At 53.8% G+C, this 17576-nt stretch overlaps 1 protein-coding gene and 1 long non-coding RNA gene across 6 annotated transcripts in view; one reads left to right on the top strand and one right to left on the bottom strand.

The window, feature by feature from the left end:
- camta1a (calmodulin binding transcription activator 1a) overlaps nt 1-17576 on the bottom strand; it is a 1261560-nt gene that overhangs the window by 104602 nt on the left and 1139382 nt on the right. For all 5 annotated transcript variants that reach the window (XM_038821445.1, XM_038821446.1, XM_038821448.1 and 2 more), the window contains 3 exons: nt 15429-17299; nt 4419-4545; nt 3238-3372 (listed from right to left, as the gene is read on the bottom strand). In XM_038821445.1, coding sequence (XP_038677373.1) covers nt 3238-3372; nt 4419-4545; nt 15429-17299 — 2133 coding nt within the window. The remainder of the gene's footprint in view (nt 1-3237; nt 3373-4418; nt 4546-15428; nt 17300-17576) is intronic.
- LOC119979348 overlaps nt 1-17576 on the top strand; it is a 162324-nt gene that overhangs the window by 31936 nt on the left and 112812 nt on the right. The gene's annotated exons all lie outside the window — the stretch shown is intronic.

The following is a 17576-nucleotide window of genomic DNA, read 5'->3' as shown; positions in this document are numbered from 1 at the left end:
GAAGCAGCAATGTATCCACAAGGTGGCCTGCAGCAGCTCAGCAAGGCTTCTTCAGTAGCATCTTTCAAACCTGTGACCTCTGCCAACTATAAAAACAAGGCCTGCTGCGATCGGGAACACCACAACCCCCAAGTTCTCCTCCAGGTCACACACCATCCTGACTTGGGAATCTGTTGTTGTTCCTTCTTCTTGACTTGGTGAAAACCCTGGAGCTCCCTCTAGCATTCTCGGAGCATCCACACCACACAGGCTGCCGGGGTTCAAGAAAGTGCCAATCATGGCCTCCGAGTCAGAAACGTGATCCGAACCAGAGACTTCCTTTCAAAATTTTTGCTCAATCTCTAGTCTGCTCTGTGTTCGATCTCACCCAAGGTGGCAGCAGATGTTGCTTTAATTATGGTCAGCCAGTGTTACCGCACCTAATCGCAATTCAGTGGTTATCGCTGGAAATGACATTCCTGCCTTGACCAGCTCTGGCCCACACTCCCGCCAATGGTTGACCAACATGTCTGTCCCAGTGGTGCCCATCCCCCACACTCCCGCTATTGATCAAGCTGCACATCCCTTTTCATTGTGCTGACTTTCCCGTGGCCAATCGGAAAACAAATAGATTGGCTGTTACCCGTTGGGCGATTCTTGACAATCATTTAAACTGTCTTTCCCCCTCAGTCGCCAATAATGTTTTACAGCTAATAAGTGAAAGTGATCAAAGGAACTGTAACATACGCACAATTGTTGTTTAACACCCCTATGATTATTATTATTATTATTGGGGGCCGGTTTAGCTCAGTGGGCTGGACAGCTGGTTTGTGATACAGAGCGAGGCCAGAAGCGAGGGTTCAATCCCCGAACCGGCTGAGGTTATTGATGAAGGCCCCGACTTCTCAACCTCGCCTGAGGGGTGCTGACCCTCAGGTTAAACCACCACCAGTCGGCTCGCCCTCTCAAAGGGGAAAGCAGCCTACGGTCATTTGGGGCTACGACAACTTTATGGGCACGATCCTCCCAAAAGGCAACAAAGTCCCGGGCGAGCGTGTTTAGCCGCGTGTTTCCCGGCACTCGCAGTGCTGAGAGACACACGGCTATTCAACATGACTTGCTTTGAATAAAGGGCCTGAATGGGGAACGGGCGGCCGAGGCCACACAAAGCCTGTTTTTATACAATGGGGAGCTCCGCTTACCGGAACTTCCCATTGGAGCAAGCTCTGAGGCCTACAAAAAATTCCCGACCTCACCCCCAGCCTGACCGCAACCTGGGAGGGTCCCCGGCCTGACCGCAACATGGGAGGGATCCCGGCCCCCATCCATGCCGGGCAATCCCGGCCCGATCCCGCATGTGCAAATATTGCCAGCTTGCCACCTTGGCAGCGCCTCTGCCAGCTGGAAGTGCGACTCGGGCACCTTGGAAATGGCAGGCTGGCACCCAGGTGGCATTGCCAGGGTATCCAGGTGGCACCAACAGTACCAGGGTACCACCCTTCCAAAAAGGCAGGCAGCTGGGGGATTCCGATTTCCTGGGACACCCCCACAAGTGTCGTTCCATCTGGTCTCCATGCGTGCGTGCAGACCTTAGCGGAGGCAGGGATTGACCAGTGTCAGATAAAAGAGTGCTTTTCACCTCCTTAGCTGAAGGGTATGGAGACAATTCATAGAATCTTACAGCACGGTTAACACGTTGTGCCTCTGGAGGCTCTTTGCAAGAGTTGCCCAGCTTTTACCATTAACTCTGCAAACTAATCCCCTTGAAGTACATGTCAAATTGCCTTTTGAAATTCATTATTTGATGCTGATTCCGCCAACCTTCCAGCTGATGTGTTCTGTCCTTAACAGCCCTGTGTGTGAAGACGTTTCTCTTCATTTTTTTCTTGATGCCAATTATTCGAAATCTATGACCAATACCAACGTCTCCAATCGCTCCATGTAACCAAATGCCCTTAAGCTTGGTATCATCTCAATTAATCTCCTCTGGACATTCTCTAAAGCTTTGAAATCTCTCCTAAAGTGTGGCAGCATCTCTATTGTTGCCTCCGCTGTGCCTGGCTAACTCAGTGTGGACCAGCTCTGACGTCTCTGCACACTGGGACGTCTCTGCACACTGGAACGTCTCTGCACACTGGGACGTCTCTGCACACTGGGACGTCTCTGCACACTGGGACGTCTCTGCACACTGGGACGTCTCTGCACACTGGGACGTCTCTGCACACTGGGACGTCTCTGCACACTAGGACGGCTTGGCAACACTCCCAAGCCTAGACTCATGCATGAGGATTGACCATCTTGTAGCTGGACACCAGCAAGAGTCAAAATTGTCAGCAGAGTAGGCCCGGAGATTGGGGCAATAAATCCCCGCTGCGGAGTTTGTCAAGTCTCGGCTCTGTTATCCAACGTCACAAGCCCGAGAGGAAAGTAGAATTGAGCTGTTGCCAACTAATCCACAAACTGTCGCCTCTGTTTACACCGCTGAAACGCTCCACTGTGTATCAGGTAAAAGTGCTAATCACGGGATGATTATGAACCACAGGAAGATGGAGTGGTTCTTCAGATGGTTACTGCTGGCAACGGGCCTAGTCTCAGGCCTTTGGGATCGACTTGACGTCAAAGACATTTGCTAGCTGTGTGTTTGGGAAGATGTTCAGTTCTTTATGTTAGTGAGCATTGAATGTTGTTTAGTAGTAGAACTAGTGGGCACACTGCTCAGTTTCAAAGGGCAGGATACCTTTGTTTAGAGTTTTATATGGGACAGCACAAATGTTCATTCAGAGATACATTAATTTTGCACCTTGTCACATCTTTCAAAACGTCCTAAAGTGGTCCAAATGCAAAGAATTACAAGGGAGATTTTTGTCTTGGATGTGATCAGCCTGTGGCACCAGGACCATTTTAAGGCTCTTCCCCCCCCCCCCCCCCCCCTTCCCAGAGGAAATAATTTCTCCCGATTTACTTCATCAGATCTTCATGTTCGACATGTCAATTAAATCACCCTTTTTCCTCTACGTTCGAGGGCGCACAAACCTGCAGCCACCTCGCGGGCGCCATGGAGACGGTGGTATTCTCATGCGCCTGCTGACCTTCAACCGATGGAGGCTCTGGCTTTGGAAGGTGCTGCCGGTGAAGCTTTGCTGAGCTGCTGCAGTGCACCCCACAGATGGGACGCACCGCGGACGCGATTCAACTTCCCCAAGAACAGGCGCCTCTCAAAGGTCAACAATATACCATGACATGATTGAAGCTACTCACCGTCCAATGACAGCCAGTCGTGCTGGGAGGTGGGGAGAGTTGGCAAGGCTCGGGCTTTGTACTCAAAAACGACGGAGTTGGAGATGATTTGACTGTTGAAGGCCACCTGCAGTGTCACAAGGCCAGTATCGTGGGCTGGGTGGAAAGAATTGGCACAGTTAGTTGTTGCAGCTGCTTCAGTAAACGGATGGTGCTGCCGTTTCTATTTCCCGAACCTGCAGACACTACAGGCTAACATTTATTTCAAGTCAAGAGTCACAATTCCAACCAATGTATTGCTCCAAGAGCCACAAAGCAGAGCAAAGGGATCCTACCATTTCTCCACAAGGTGAGCTGCTGATTTGCAGCGGGCCCACTGTGGGCAATTTCCAATTGGTGGCCAAGAATACCTCACAGAAACAAAACCCCCTCCAAACCAAAGTGTCACCTGCGGCTCAGGGGGTCCTCTCGACTCTGACCTCGGAGGTCGGGGGGGGGGGGGGGGGGGCCTCTGTCTGGTGCCCTGGCAATTATTAATCCCTGAACTTACATCACTAAAACATATAATTTGGCCATTCCGCTGTTTGTGGGAGCATGCTGTGCATAAAATGGCTGCTACACCGCCAACGTCACAACAATGACTGCACTCCAAGAGTACTTCACTGGCTGCAAAGTGCCTTGGGATGCCTGAGGATGTCAAAGGTGCTACAGAAATGCAAGTCTGTTTTTACTCACCTAGGCTGTTGACTGAAGGAGGCCAGCCAACGTAATCAGGGGCGGGATTTTCCGCTCCCCCCTGCAGGGAGTTTTGCGGCGATGGAGGCCGTCCGCCCTTGGCTGGTGGTGGGATCTTCCAGCCCCGCCGCTGTCAATGGGGTTTCCTGGCGTTCACACACTCCGCTGGGACCAGAAGATCCCGCTGGCAGGAATGGCCGGAAAGCTTTGAGTAGAATAGTTCTTAACCTAAGAAGGGTACCGACTCTCCCCAACATCATGCAGCTTTGAACCCCAACCATGGGTCAATGGGCGTGACTGAGGGAAAGGTCAAGGGAGAAAATGGGTCAATCCCATTGACCACATTACCAGTGATAGGCACAGCCAGCTCTCTGGCACCAGCCCACCCCTGGTGTGTGACATTTGAAGTGCGGGACACAAAGGATCTTGCAAAGAGGAGTAACAATGAATTAAAGATGGTCTCTAACCTGGGCAATAACATCGAAGGACACCGGGCTGAATAAGAGATGCAGGCACTGAAATCTGGTCAAACAGGCAACTGTAATTATTGCTGGCTTCCTGCCATGGCCCCGTGATCAGCACCTTCACTCCTCCCTAAAACAGAATAACGACGAGATTCCAGTTAGCGGCTTCCAACAAAAGTACAACATCAGCTCTCTCCTCCCAAATGGACTTATTTTCTCCCTTTCGCTGCTGAAGGCACCAACTACCTCCAGGGATGCTGGCAGCCCTATGATGCCTTGCTCAAATTGGCACTGCTGGCATGCTATTTGGCAACAGTGGCATCACGCCACGCTCAATTCCAGTTGTGCGTGGAGGGTTGTATTTGTGTGACTGCAGAAAGACACGTTGGGACAGATGTTCCCATTCCTGGGGATACAGAAGAGACACACGCACACGCTGCACACAAACACATGACACACACACTCAAATTCACAATCATATACACACACACTCGAGCATAGTCAGTGCATATACATGCATGCACAGGTGCTTATAGAGAAATACACATGCACACACATTCCTGCAGAAGGCAGGGGTCAGAGATTAAGCACTGAAAGAATATATTCCTCATACAGGATGGCCCAGTGATCAGTGTATTACCCACTGACCTCTGAAGGGAGCATAAAGCATTAACTTCAGGAACAAAATTAACAGGAAATGCTGGAGCCAAAATCTAAAGGGTGTTTTTCCCAGAATTTTGTAAGTTAAAATTTATCTCATTTTCTAACCCACGTTGTTTGCCTCAGAACCTTCCTTATCCTCTTTACCATTTGTATAGGCAGGTTTTCTACGGAGGAGCTTTTGGGTCATCCAACCCGTTAACCTTCATGGTGTGGGCCACTCACTGCCCTCCATTTCTCCCTGTTGTCTTTTATTTCCCACCCTTGCCAGGAGGGCTCAGCTATGGTGCTGGGCCTGAAATGTCCTTCAGGGCAGGAAATCTGCCATCGGTTTGGTCCGCATGTGACTCCAGTTCCAATATGGCTGACTTTCAATACCAGCGCTGCCCACATCCCGGCCCATCCCAATGACAAATGTCTTTAATGCTTTGATAAAAGTACCGACCGGACATGAAGAGATTTTTGAAAATTAAAACGCAGCGAGTTGTTGTGACGTGGAATGCATTGCCTGAAGGACTATCGGAAGAAACTCAACAGTAACGTTCAAAAAATAAACGTGACTCCAGTGACCAGCGAACGAGGAGGTAAGTGCAGGACTTGAATTTGGGGTGGGCCCCCTTTAACCGGGCATCCTGCCCATGTGCCAGTTAAAGCTGCCTCAACACAAGGCCTAATCCAGCAACTTCCTGGTTTCGGCACAGCAGTTACCTGGTGAAGTTACCAATCCCGCGGGAATCGTCCTGGAGTCGCCAGGAATGGAAGATTGCTACAAAGAAAACTCAGGAGAAAATGTATAGAGACTGAGGTTGGGAGCCGGGTTTGGGGGGGGGGGGGGGGGGGGGGGGGGCGTGGAATACAGATTGAAACTTTAGGGCAAGTGACGCACGGGAGGGTGCGGGGAAGGCATTTTGTAAGCGGTGAGTGGTAATGAATTGGAACTTGCTGCCTGAAAATAAGTAAGTAAAGCTGCCACAGTTCCAGATGACCAGAGGCTGCTTTCCTTTTTGAGGGGGAGAGCTGACTGGTGGTGGTTTAACCTGAGGGTCACCACACCTTGGGCAAGGGGCAAGGTTGAGAACGTGGGGCCTTCATCAATAACCTCAGCTGGTACGGGGATTGAACCCGCGCTGCTGGCCTTGTTCGAACCAGCTGTCCAGCCAGCTGAGTTAAACCACTGCCTACAAAAGTGGTACAGTAAGAAGTCTTACAACACCAGGTTAAAGTTCCTCAGGAGGCACCTGAGGAAGGAGCAGTGCTCCGAAAGCTAGTGATTTGAAACAAACCTGTTGGACTTTAACCTGGTGTTGTAAGACTTCTGACTGTGCTCACCCCAGTCCAACGCCGGCATCACCACATCATACAAAAGTGGTAGATGTGGACTTGATGAATGGTTTCAAATAGAAATTGGAGGGGTACTTGATTGAAATAAACCTGCAGGTCCACAGGGTTGGAGCAGGGTAATGTGACTGGTTGGACAGCTCGACATGAGGGCTGACATTGATTCAATGGGCTGAATGGTCTCCTTCTGTGTCATAAGGACCCTATGATACAAAAAAGTATCTGTAATTTTCTTTCAATACTTTTGTTTATTAATGATGAATACATCCAATCAGAGTTGGCTATCGCACGACAGGAGGATGTGGTGTTTGCTGCAGGAGGAGTGAAAAAGGCAGCAGGTGACCAACCCTGGACAATCTCTCGTATTTAGGTGAATAGCGCCATCAGTCAGGGTGTGTCAGCGGGTCCCTGATCTGACTCAGACTGAAGAGTGACCAGAAAAATGAATTAAAAAACAAACCTGAGCACCCTCTAGTGGCAGCGTGAATACATGCAAGGAGATTCTGCCGACACATTTTTAAAACTGGTTTTGGCAAAATCTTACGGTATCCGGATCCTTTGAAATTGGACACGAGGTGGGAAATGCATTTCAGGACTCGGTAGCACAGGCATGCAACCAGATTGCGGGGTAGTTTAAACTTCTAATGGGCACACACCTCACCCACACACACACACCTCACCCACACCCACCCCACCCACACACACCTCACCACCCCACCCACACACACCTCACCCACACACACCTCACCCACACCCACCTCACCCACCCCACCCACACACACCTCACCCACACACACCTCACCCACACCCACCCACACACACCTCACCCACACACACCCCACCCACCACACCCACACACACCTCGCCCACACACACCCCACCCACACACACATCACCCACACCCACCTCACCCACACCCACCTCACCCACACCCACCTCACCCACACCCACCTCACCCACACCCACCTCACCCACACACACACCTCACCCACACCCACCTCACCCAAACACACCTCACCCACACCCACCCCACCCACACACACCTCACCCACACACCCCACCCACACCTCACCCACACACACCCCCCCACCCACACCTCACCCACACATACCTCACCCACCCCACCCACGCACACCTCACCCACACACACCCTCACCCACCCCACCCACACATCACCCACACCCACCTCACCCACACACACCTCACCCTCACCCACACCCACCCCACCCACACACACCTCACCCACACACACCTCACCCACACCCACCTCACCCACATCCACCTCGTCCACTCACATCTCACCCACACCCCACCTCACCCACACCCACCTCACCCACACCCACCCCACCCACACCCACCCCACCCACACCCACCCCACCCACCCCACCCACCTCACCCACACCCACCTCACCCACACCCACCTCACCCACACACACCCCACCCACACACACCCACCTCACCCACACCTCACCCACACACACCCCACCCACACACACCTACCTCACCCACACCCACCCACCCCACCCACACACCCACACACACCTCACCCACCCCACCCACACACGCATCACCCACACCCACCTCACCCTCACCCACACCCACCCCACCCACACACACCTCACCCACACACACCTCACCCACACCCACCTCACCCACATCCACCTCGTCCACTCACATCTCACCCACACCCACCTCACCCACACCCACCTCACCCACACACACCTCACCTACACCCACCTCACCCACACACACCCCACCCACACCCACCCCACCCACACCCACCCCACACACCTCACCCACACCTCACCCACACACACCTCACCCACACACACCCCACCCACACACACCCACCTCACCCACACCCACCCACCCCACCCACACCCACCCCACCCACCCCACCCACACACACCTCACCCACACACACCTGACCCACACCCACCTGACCCACACACACCTCACCCACACCCACCTCACCCACCTCACCCACACACACCTCACCCACACACACCTCACCCACACCCACCCCACCCACACACACCTCACCCACACACACCTCACCCACACACACCCCACCCACACACACCCCACCCACACATCTCACCTCACCCACACCCACCTCACCCACATACACCCCACCCACACACACCCCACCCACACCCACCTCACCCACATCCACCTCATCCACACCCACCTCACCCACACACACCTCACCCACACACACCTCACCCACACCCACCCCACCCACACCCACCTCACCCACCCACCCACCTCACCCATACACACCCCACCCACACACACCTCACCCACACCCACCCCACCCACACCCACCCCACCCACACACACCCCACCTACACACACCTCACCCACATACACCTCACCCACACCCACCTCACCCACACCCACACACCTCACCCACATACACCTCACCCACACCCACCTCACCCACACCCACCCACCTCACCCACACACACCTCACCCACACCCACCTCACCCACACCCACCTCACCCACACACACCCCACCCACACACACCTCATCCACATACACCTCACCCACACCCACCTCACCCACACCCACCCACCCACCTCACCCACACACACCTCACCCACATCCACCTCACCCACACCCACCTCACCCACACCCAGCTCACCCACACACACCTCACGCACACACACCTCACCCACACACACCTCACCCACCCCACCCACACACACATCACCCACACACACCTCACCCACACCCACCTCACCCACACCCACCTCACCGTCACCCACCCCACCCACACACACCTCACCCACACACACCTCACCCACACCCACCTCATCCACATCCACCTCGTCCACTCACACCTCACCCACACCCACCTCACCCACACACATCTCACCCACACACACCTCACCCACACCCACCCCACCCACCTCACCCACACACACCTCACCCACACCCACCTCACCCACACACACCCCATCCACACACACCCCAGCCACACCCACCTCACCCACATCCACCTCACCCACACCCACCTCACCCACATCCACCTCACCCACACCCACCTCACCCACACCCACCTCACCCACATCCACCCCACCCACACACACCTCACCCACACCCACACCCACCCACACCCACCTCACCCACACACACCCCATCCACACACACCCCACCCACACACACCCCACCTCACCCACATCCACCCCACCCACACCCACCCCACCCACACCCCACCCACCTCACCCACACACACCTCACCCACCTCACCCACACACACCCCACCCACACACCCCACCCACACCCACCTCACCCACATCCACCTCACCCACACCCACCTCACCCACACCCACCCCACCCACACCCACCTCACCCACACACATACCTCGTCCACACACATCTCACCCTCAAACACCCCACCCACCCCCATTCTCTCCCCCCACCCACACACACACACACACATCTCAGCCACGGACGTCACTCACACACCCACTGTCACCTTTAAAGATTTACCTGAATTCAGCAGCTACTGTCATGAAAAGGGGTCGCGTCTCATCTATGTCTGGCTTTTCTTACGCCAAACAGTCTTTCCCGGTTCTGTCTGCGCTGACCCATTGATGCCTCAGCCAGGCTCAGAAAACCCAGCTGAAAAGTTGGCAAAAGAGTCAGGTGGGTGGCAGAAATCTTGGCGGGCAGGGAACTCCCGTGCACGCAGAGTCGTTACTAACTGGAAGATCAGGGCCAATATTGTGTTCAGTTCTGGGCACCACGCCATAGGGAGGAGATCAGGGCCTTGGGGAGGCTGCAGAAGGGATTTGCGAGAATAATGTCAAAGATGAGGGACTTCAGTGGAGAGACTGGTGAAGCTGTGGTTGTTCTTCTTCGAACAGAGAAGAGAAAGGGGAGATTTAACAGATGTTCAAAATCCTGAAAGGTTTTGGTTCAGAATAAATAAGGGATTGCCAGTCGCTAGAGGATTAGTAACCAGAAAATATAGATTTAATATTGAGAAAAGAGGCAGCTGGAGATGGAGAGAGTATTTTGAATGCGGCGAGTTAGGATCTGGAATGCAGTGCCTGAAAGGGTGGTGGAAACAGAGATAAGAGTAATTTTCAAAAGTTAATTGGATACATGCTTGAAAGAGCAGGGGGAGGTTGGGGCTAATTAGACAGCTCTTTCAAAGAGCTGACACAGACATGTTGGGCTGAAGGGCCTCCATCTGGGTTATCAGACTCTATGATTAGTGGTCTCCCAGCCAAACGAACCAGGACAGCCCCAGCGTCCCTCACTTGGTTTCTACTGCTTTAGTTTGATCTCAGTCAGAGACAAAGGCATGTGGGATATTAGCTTTTATTAGCCAAGGTGCAGAACATGAAAGTAAGGAGGTTGTGATGGAGCTGTATAAAACGCTGGTTGGGCCACAGCAAGAGTACTGTCTGCGTTTCTGGTCACCACACTAGAGGAAGGATGTGATTGCACTGGAGAGGGCGCAGAGGAGATTCACCAGGATGTTGCCGGGGCTGGAGCCTATCAGCTATGAAGAGAGGCTGGTTAGGCTGGGGTTGTTTTCCTTATGGCAGAGAAGGCGGAGAGGGGTCCTGAATGAGGTGTACAAAATTATGTCGGTCATAGATAGGGTAGATAGGAAGACACCTTACCCTTAGTTGAGGGATTAATAACCAGTGGGGGCGCAGATTGAAGGTAAGGAGCTGGAGATTTAGACGGGATTTGAGGAAATGCTCTTTCACCCAGAGGGTGGTGGGAGTCTGGAACTCGCTGTCTGAAAGGGTGGTGGAGGCAGAAACCCTCAACATTTATGAAGCATTTAGATGAACACTTGAAACTCCATTTGACAGGAATAGATAGATGCTTGATGGCTGCCACAGACACAATGGGCCTCTTTCCATGCTGTAAAACTCTATGACAACAGATATGAGCACTCCAGTGGATATTAGCACCTCCTAGCCTGCTGGAAAGCTGGGCTGGGGTGGCCCGGGCACAGATCAGGTCCTGCTGTGATACCCCAGAGGCACCTAGGCTATAAACAGGTACAGGGGTTACATTGCAAACCAGTAACAATCAGAGCCACCACGACAGAAGGTGAGCGATAGGACGTCCGGTGGTGGCCATGGAGTAAGTGATCGTATACAGTGCAGCTCCGGCTCAAAGCCATTGGATTGGACTTCATACCCATTGGTGGGGTAGCTCCAGCAGGAAAATGGTGCAGAAGATGTAGAGGGATCCCCAAGATTGGAATGTCAACAGGCTATCAGACCCAGCAAAGGACCAGTTAAAGATCTGGCTAAGGATTTGGAGGGGACCTGTGGCACAGCAACAACTGTGAGAATGGGGGAGGGGGATGGGTTGTTGCCAGTGGGAAAGCCCCAAATAGTGCAGCTGATGGCCTTCATCAAAGTGGAATTTCGTCAGCAAAGGAAGGAGATGCATGGCGACGGGTCAAAGGTCATTGAGGGAACAGTAGCACCCCTGTGAGGATTGATGGTCCGGGTAGAGAGTGCCTTGAGGTGCAAAGGGCAACGATACGCAGGGAGGGAGGAGGAGAGGGAGAGGGGGGAATTATGACGTGGCAGAGTTGGAGACTGAGCGGGGTCATGGGCGGAGTGGGGGGCCATCTTGGAATGGCCCGGTTCAGGGTGGTATTAAAGAAGGTAGAACCGGTGAGGGATGATGGCGGATGGTAGAGGGGAGTGGGGTCGTAACCCTCCGGTAAGAATTGTAACGTGCGAAGTCCGAGGGTTAAACTGGACGATTAAGAGGTCCCAGGTTTTTGCGCACCTGAGGAGTTTGAAGGCGGAGGTGATTTTTTATACAGGAGGTGCACCTTCGAGTGAAGGACCAGGTTAGATTGAGGAAGGGATGGATGGGGCAAGTATTTCACGGGGGGGGGGGGGGGGGGGGGGGGTGGCTATTTTGTTGAACAAAATGATGGGGCTTGTGCAGGCCAAGGAAGTGCGGGACTTGGGGTGGGGAAGTACTTTGATGGATGTTGGAGAGGACTCCGGTGGTGTTACTCAACATATATGCACCGAATTGGGATGATGCGAGGTTTGTATAGGGTTTACTGGGAATGGTCCTGGACTTAGACACGCCCCAGCTGATTATGGGTGGTGATTTTAACTGTGTGTTGAAACCGAAGGTGGACAGGTCGAGCCCCAAGTCAATCGGAATATCAAGGATGGTGAAAGAGTTGGGAGGGTCTATGGAGCTTATGGGGATGGTTGACCCGTGGAGGTCTAGGAACCCGGGGGCTGGGGGGGGGGGGGGGGGGGGGAGTACTCTGGCATGGAGGTTAGATTCAGGGCTTTTGGCAAATAAGGGGTTTTGCGAAAAGGTGAGGTCGGCGATTGGGGATTACGTGGAGATTAATCAGAATGGGGAAGTATCAGGTGCCACGTTCTGGGAGGGGCTGAAGGCGGTGGTCTGAGGGGAGATTATCTTGTTCGAAGCGTCACAGGTTTGGAAGAGAGGGAGGAGCAGGGACGGGTGCTGGACGAGATAGTCGAGGTGGACAGGAGATACTCGGAGGCTCCTCCTAAAGAGTTGTTGTGGAGAGGAAGAGGTTGCAGGGGCAGCTTGACAGGTTGGCGACGGGAAAGGGGGTGGGGTAGTTACAGAGGTCGAGGGGAGTGCAGTATGAATATGGAGAGAAGGCGAGACCACCAGCTGTGGGGGCAGGCTGCGTCCAGGGAAATTCCAAGGGTGCGAACAGAGAAGGGGGAGGTGGTGTCAGAGCCAGGGACAATAACGAGGTGTTCAGGGGTGGCTATGAGAAGCTGTTTTGACAAAGGCTCATCTGGACTCGAAACGTCAGCTCTTTCCTCTCCCTACAGCTGCTGCCAGACCTGCTGAGATTTTCCAGCATTTTCTCTTTTGGTTTCAGATTCCAGCATCCGCAGTAATTTGCTTTTATTATGAGGAGCTGTACAGGGCAGAGTCGGGTGGAGAGGAAGGGGATGTAGGACAGTTCCTGGATGGATTGGAGTTTCCAAGGTTGGAGGAAGGGAGGACGCAGGCGTTGGAGCAGCCACTGGGTCTGAGGGAGATGATTGACAGTATTAGGGGGATGTAGTCGGGGAAGGCCCCGGGACCGGACGAATTTCAGGTGGAGTTTTATAAGGCGTTTGTAGCAGGGTTGGCACCGCATTTGTTGGGGATGCTTAGTGAAGCGTTGGAGAAGGGGGAGTTGCCAGAGACGCTGACACAGGCTTCGATCACACTCATCCCGAAGAACGGGAAGGGTCTGTTGGAGTGTGGGTTTTACAGGCCCGTTTCGTTATTGAATACGGACGTGAAAGTGCTGGCTAAGTTCTTGGCGGGGAGGATGGAAGGGTGTGGGACAGGGATGTTCGCTGAGGATCAAACGGCTTTTATAAAGGGCCGGGAGCTCTCTCACAACATCAGGAGGCTGTTAAACATGGTTATGACTCTGTCAGAGGGGGCGGATGCCAAAGGTTATTGTTTCTATGGAGAGAGGACCTTCGATCGGGTGGAGTGAAGGGACTTATTTGAAATTTTGGGTCGGTTGGGCCCGAAGTTCGTGGCGAGGGTGGGTCTGTTGTATCCCCTGTGGCAAGCGTATGTACAAATGAGATGAGCTCAGAGTTTTGGACTGCACTGGGGAATGAGATGGGAATGTCGCTGTCGCTGTCGCCGTTCGCATGGCGATTGAGCCCTTGGCGATGGCCCTCAGGGGGGGTCAGCGGAGTGGCACGGGATTGTGAGGGGAAGCAGGGAGCACCGGGCGTCTTGTACGCGGACGACCTGCTGTTGTTTGTGTTTGATCTGCTGGAGAGTATGGGTAGGATCATGGGAATATTGGAGAGGTTTGGAGCCTTCTCCGGGTTCAAGTTAAATGTCGGGAAGGGTGAGGTGTTTCCGAACCTGCTGCAACACAATTGAGCGGTGAAGGTGGATAAGGTGAGGCGACATTGCTTGGGGGGGGGGGGGGGGGGGGGGGGGGGGGGGCGGATAAAAGGGGGGAAAATTGCACCATTTGTAGACTGAATTGTGGAGTGTGTATTTTATATGTTGTCGTCGTTTACACATGTTTAGAATAAAGTGCATTTCAAACAAAGAGGTGAGTGATTGGGTGGGAAAGAGTGTCAGACGTCAGTGAATGGTCGTTCTGCAACAGCAAGGGTGAAAAATCATAAGAGGTCTTTTCTGCTGTCCGGTATGTGACTGTCTGGTCAGCAAAGAAAGCATTGGAACAGCGGCAGGCCATTCAGCCCATCAAGCCTGTTCTGCCGTTTAAGGCGGCCATGGCTGATGTGTAAATTCCATCCACTCACCTCGCGGTCCCAATAACTCAATAATCCCGAAGATCTATTGATCTCGGATTTGGAGTGACTCATTGAGAAGGACGTGGAGGTGTGAGAGAGGGGACAGAAGAGGTTTACTGGAAGGCTTCCCGGGATGAAGCTTTACAGCTGTGACTGATTGGCCGGTAAAGTTGTCAATCTTCTCCTTGGAACAGAGAAGGCCCAGATGAGATTTGACAGAGCTGTTTTAAGATCATGAAGGGTTTTGAAAGGTAAATAAGGATAAATAAATTGTTTCCAATGACTGAAGGGTCCATAACCAGAGAAGGCATATTGCAGAATATTTACAAAAGGATGTGTTGTATTGTTCTTTGTTCTTTAGGGTTTTGACAAAAGTTGGTATCATGACCGGTACAGGCTTAGAGGGCCAAAGGGCCTGTTCTTGTGCTATATTGTTCTTTGCTCTTTGGAACCAGTGATGACATGAGGAAAAATACATTCACACACCAAATGGTAAGGATTTGGAATTCATTGACTAACAGGGTGGTGGATTCAATAGTCGCCTCTCAAATGGAATTGGATCGACTTAAGGGAAGACAATGCAGAGATGTGGGGAGAGTGTGGGATGAACTGGATTGCTCGTTGCAAGGACTGGGTCAGGCTGAGTGGACCTCCTGGGCTGTACTGCATTATGATTCTAGGTTGGTCAGAATGGCATCAATTCCCAGCTCTGCCCCCTTCCTTACCTCAGGGTAAGACCATTCTGGAGAATAATCCGTGACCATGAACAAACGTCCGCTCTGTTGCAGGGATCCCAGCGCCCCCTGGGCTGAGACCACCTCCGACACGTGCATGTAGGCCAAGGAGTTGCCGCCGTTTTCCCCTGCGCCGAGCTGCAGGCCCTGTTGTTGCTGCGGCTGCTGGGGGCTGCAGCAAGGGATGCAGATCTCGGCCTGGCTGAAGGTGGCCACCCTGGCTCTATCATCCTCGGACTGCTGCAGGGTGCCCCCCGCGCCCGTCTCGCTGGCCACCAGCTGGTGCCCATACAACGTTCCGGCGCCACTCTCCACCGATATGAAATCGTTGATCAGGTCCGAGAACTGGTTGCTGAAGGAGATGTCGAAGTGGTCCAGATTGAGCTCCATGTTGGCCGAGGGCCCCAGGCTGTGCTGGGCCACTGGGTACAGCCCCGACACCATGTTGCCCTGGAGGATGGGAAGCCCATTGCCCCCGGCCTCTGCCTGGATGTAGTGCTCTGTGCTGCAGGCGGGCAGCTCGGCTGACTTCAGGAGGCCCTCGCCTCCCTCCGACTGGGCTGCCGTTTCCATGGGGACCTCTGCCTCTGATGCGATGGGCTGGAAGTTGGCCTGGAACTGCAGCAGCTGCAGGGAGGGGGTGGCTTCCATGCGGCCCTGCTGTACGGGCCCGTTGCAGCTGGACGCAGCCTGCGTGGGCGACTCCGTCTTGACATTGGCCAGTCCCAAGCCATTGCCGAAAGGGCCTCCACCGTCACTCAGGCCGTTGCTGTGTGTGCTGGGCTCCAGCTGATGGGCCTTGTTGGCCTCCTGCAGGAAGAAGCTCGGTGAAGGGTTCTGGTGAACATGGGGGCTCTGGACATTCTGGCCGTAACCCGAAGAGAAGTCCTTGCTGGAGTCAATGGCACTGAAGTCCATTTGCTCCAGTGTGGTGCTGGGGCTGAGGCCCCCAGATGACAGCAAAGCTGAGCCCGGGGTCAAGGAAATAGAGGCGGGGGTGGAAGTGGCTTGGAATCCTTCCTTGGACATCTGCTGCTCGAAGGAGTTATCCTCGGTCTTAATCTCCTTCACCAAAGGCCCACTGAAGCAGTAGCCTCCCTCATTGCCTGGTGACTGCCTTGAGTTGCCACTGCTGCTGTCATTTTTCAGGGCCCCTCCTCCGTACGTCTGACCTTGCTTGGGGTTATTGAGGAAGCAGTCGGGGTCAAAGTTCATGCTGGCTTCTGGGATCTTCTCGCTGCTCTCCAAGGTGGAGGAGAGCACCAGGTCCTCCGTCACGCCGCCTGACATTATAGATAAGCCGTCAGGGTTGCCAGTGGCTGCCGACGAGGCAAAGGCGAACTTGTGCCCATCCGAGTTGACGGCCAAGACCAGCCCTTGGGCCCCGGTGTCTGAGGCAATGAGGTGCTGGCCAGGCCCTGCGCTGGGAGACATGGTGTACACTGCTTCATTGGTGACCTCTGACATGAAGACAGTGGCATTCTGGGATAGGCTGCACATGACGGAGGCCACAGCCATGCTGGAGACGCCGGTGATGGCCGGGCTGTCGGCCATGTCTGTTTCGCTGTTTAGGCCGCTGCTGATGGAGACCGGGGAGTTTTGGGTGGTGTCGGGCACCTCCACCTGGTTGGTGGAGGAGACCTCAGTGCTGTTCTGGTGCAGCAGGACAGGTTTGGCCAGTTTTCCGTTCCGCTTCTCACGGCTCGAGGCTTTGCCGTGACCATGGTCATTCTTGCCCTCGGAGACGTCATTGTTTTGGACCTCTGGGTGGCTGCTGTAGGTGCCGGTTCGCGGCTCCACCTTTGGTGATATGATGCGGTGTTTGGCACTGTTGCACTTGTGGTGAACGCTGCTCCCGGCACCTAGAGGTGGGGGCGAAAGGAGCAGGAAAACCAGTCAGTTAGAAGCTCAATATCTTTATCGTACCCAGCATCATAATCATAAACCTAGTGGCAACAGGACAGGTAACCCATGCCATTTGGAGATACACCGGACTATCCCACAGGAGATATTAGAAGTGGTTCAGAGGCTAGCATTCTCATGGTGAGGCAGGAGATTGTGAGATCAAGCAGTCTCGAGCACTTAATCTAGGCTGACATTCCTGGCGCAGGACAGAGGGAGCGCGGCACTGTCAGAGGT

The sequence above is a fragment of the Scyliorhinus canicula genome, chromosome 16 (assembly GCF_902713615.1).
Source record: "Scyliorhinus canicula chromosome 16, sScyCan1.1, whole genome shotgun sequence".
NCBI classification, from domain to species: domain Eukaryota; kingdom Metazoa; phylum Chordata; class Chondrichthyes; order Carcharhiniformes; family Scyliorhinidae; genus Scyliorhinus; species Scyliorhinus canicula.
Note: the sequence above shows the minus strand (reverse complement) of the source record. Positions and strands in the feature narration are given on the sequence as shown.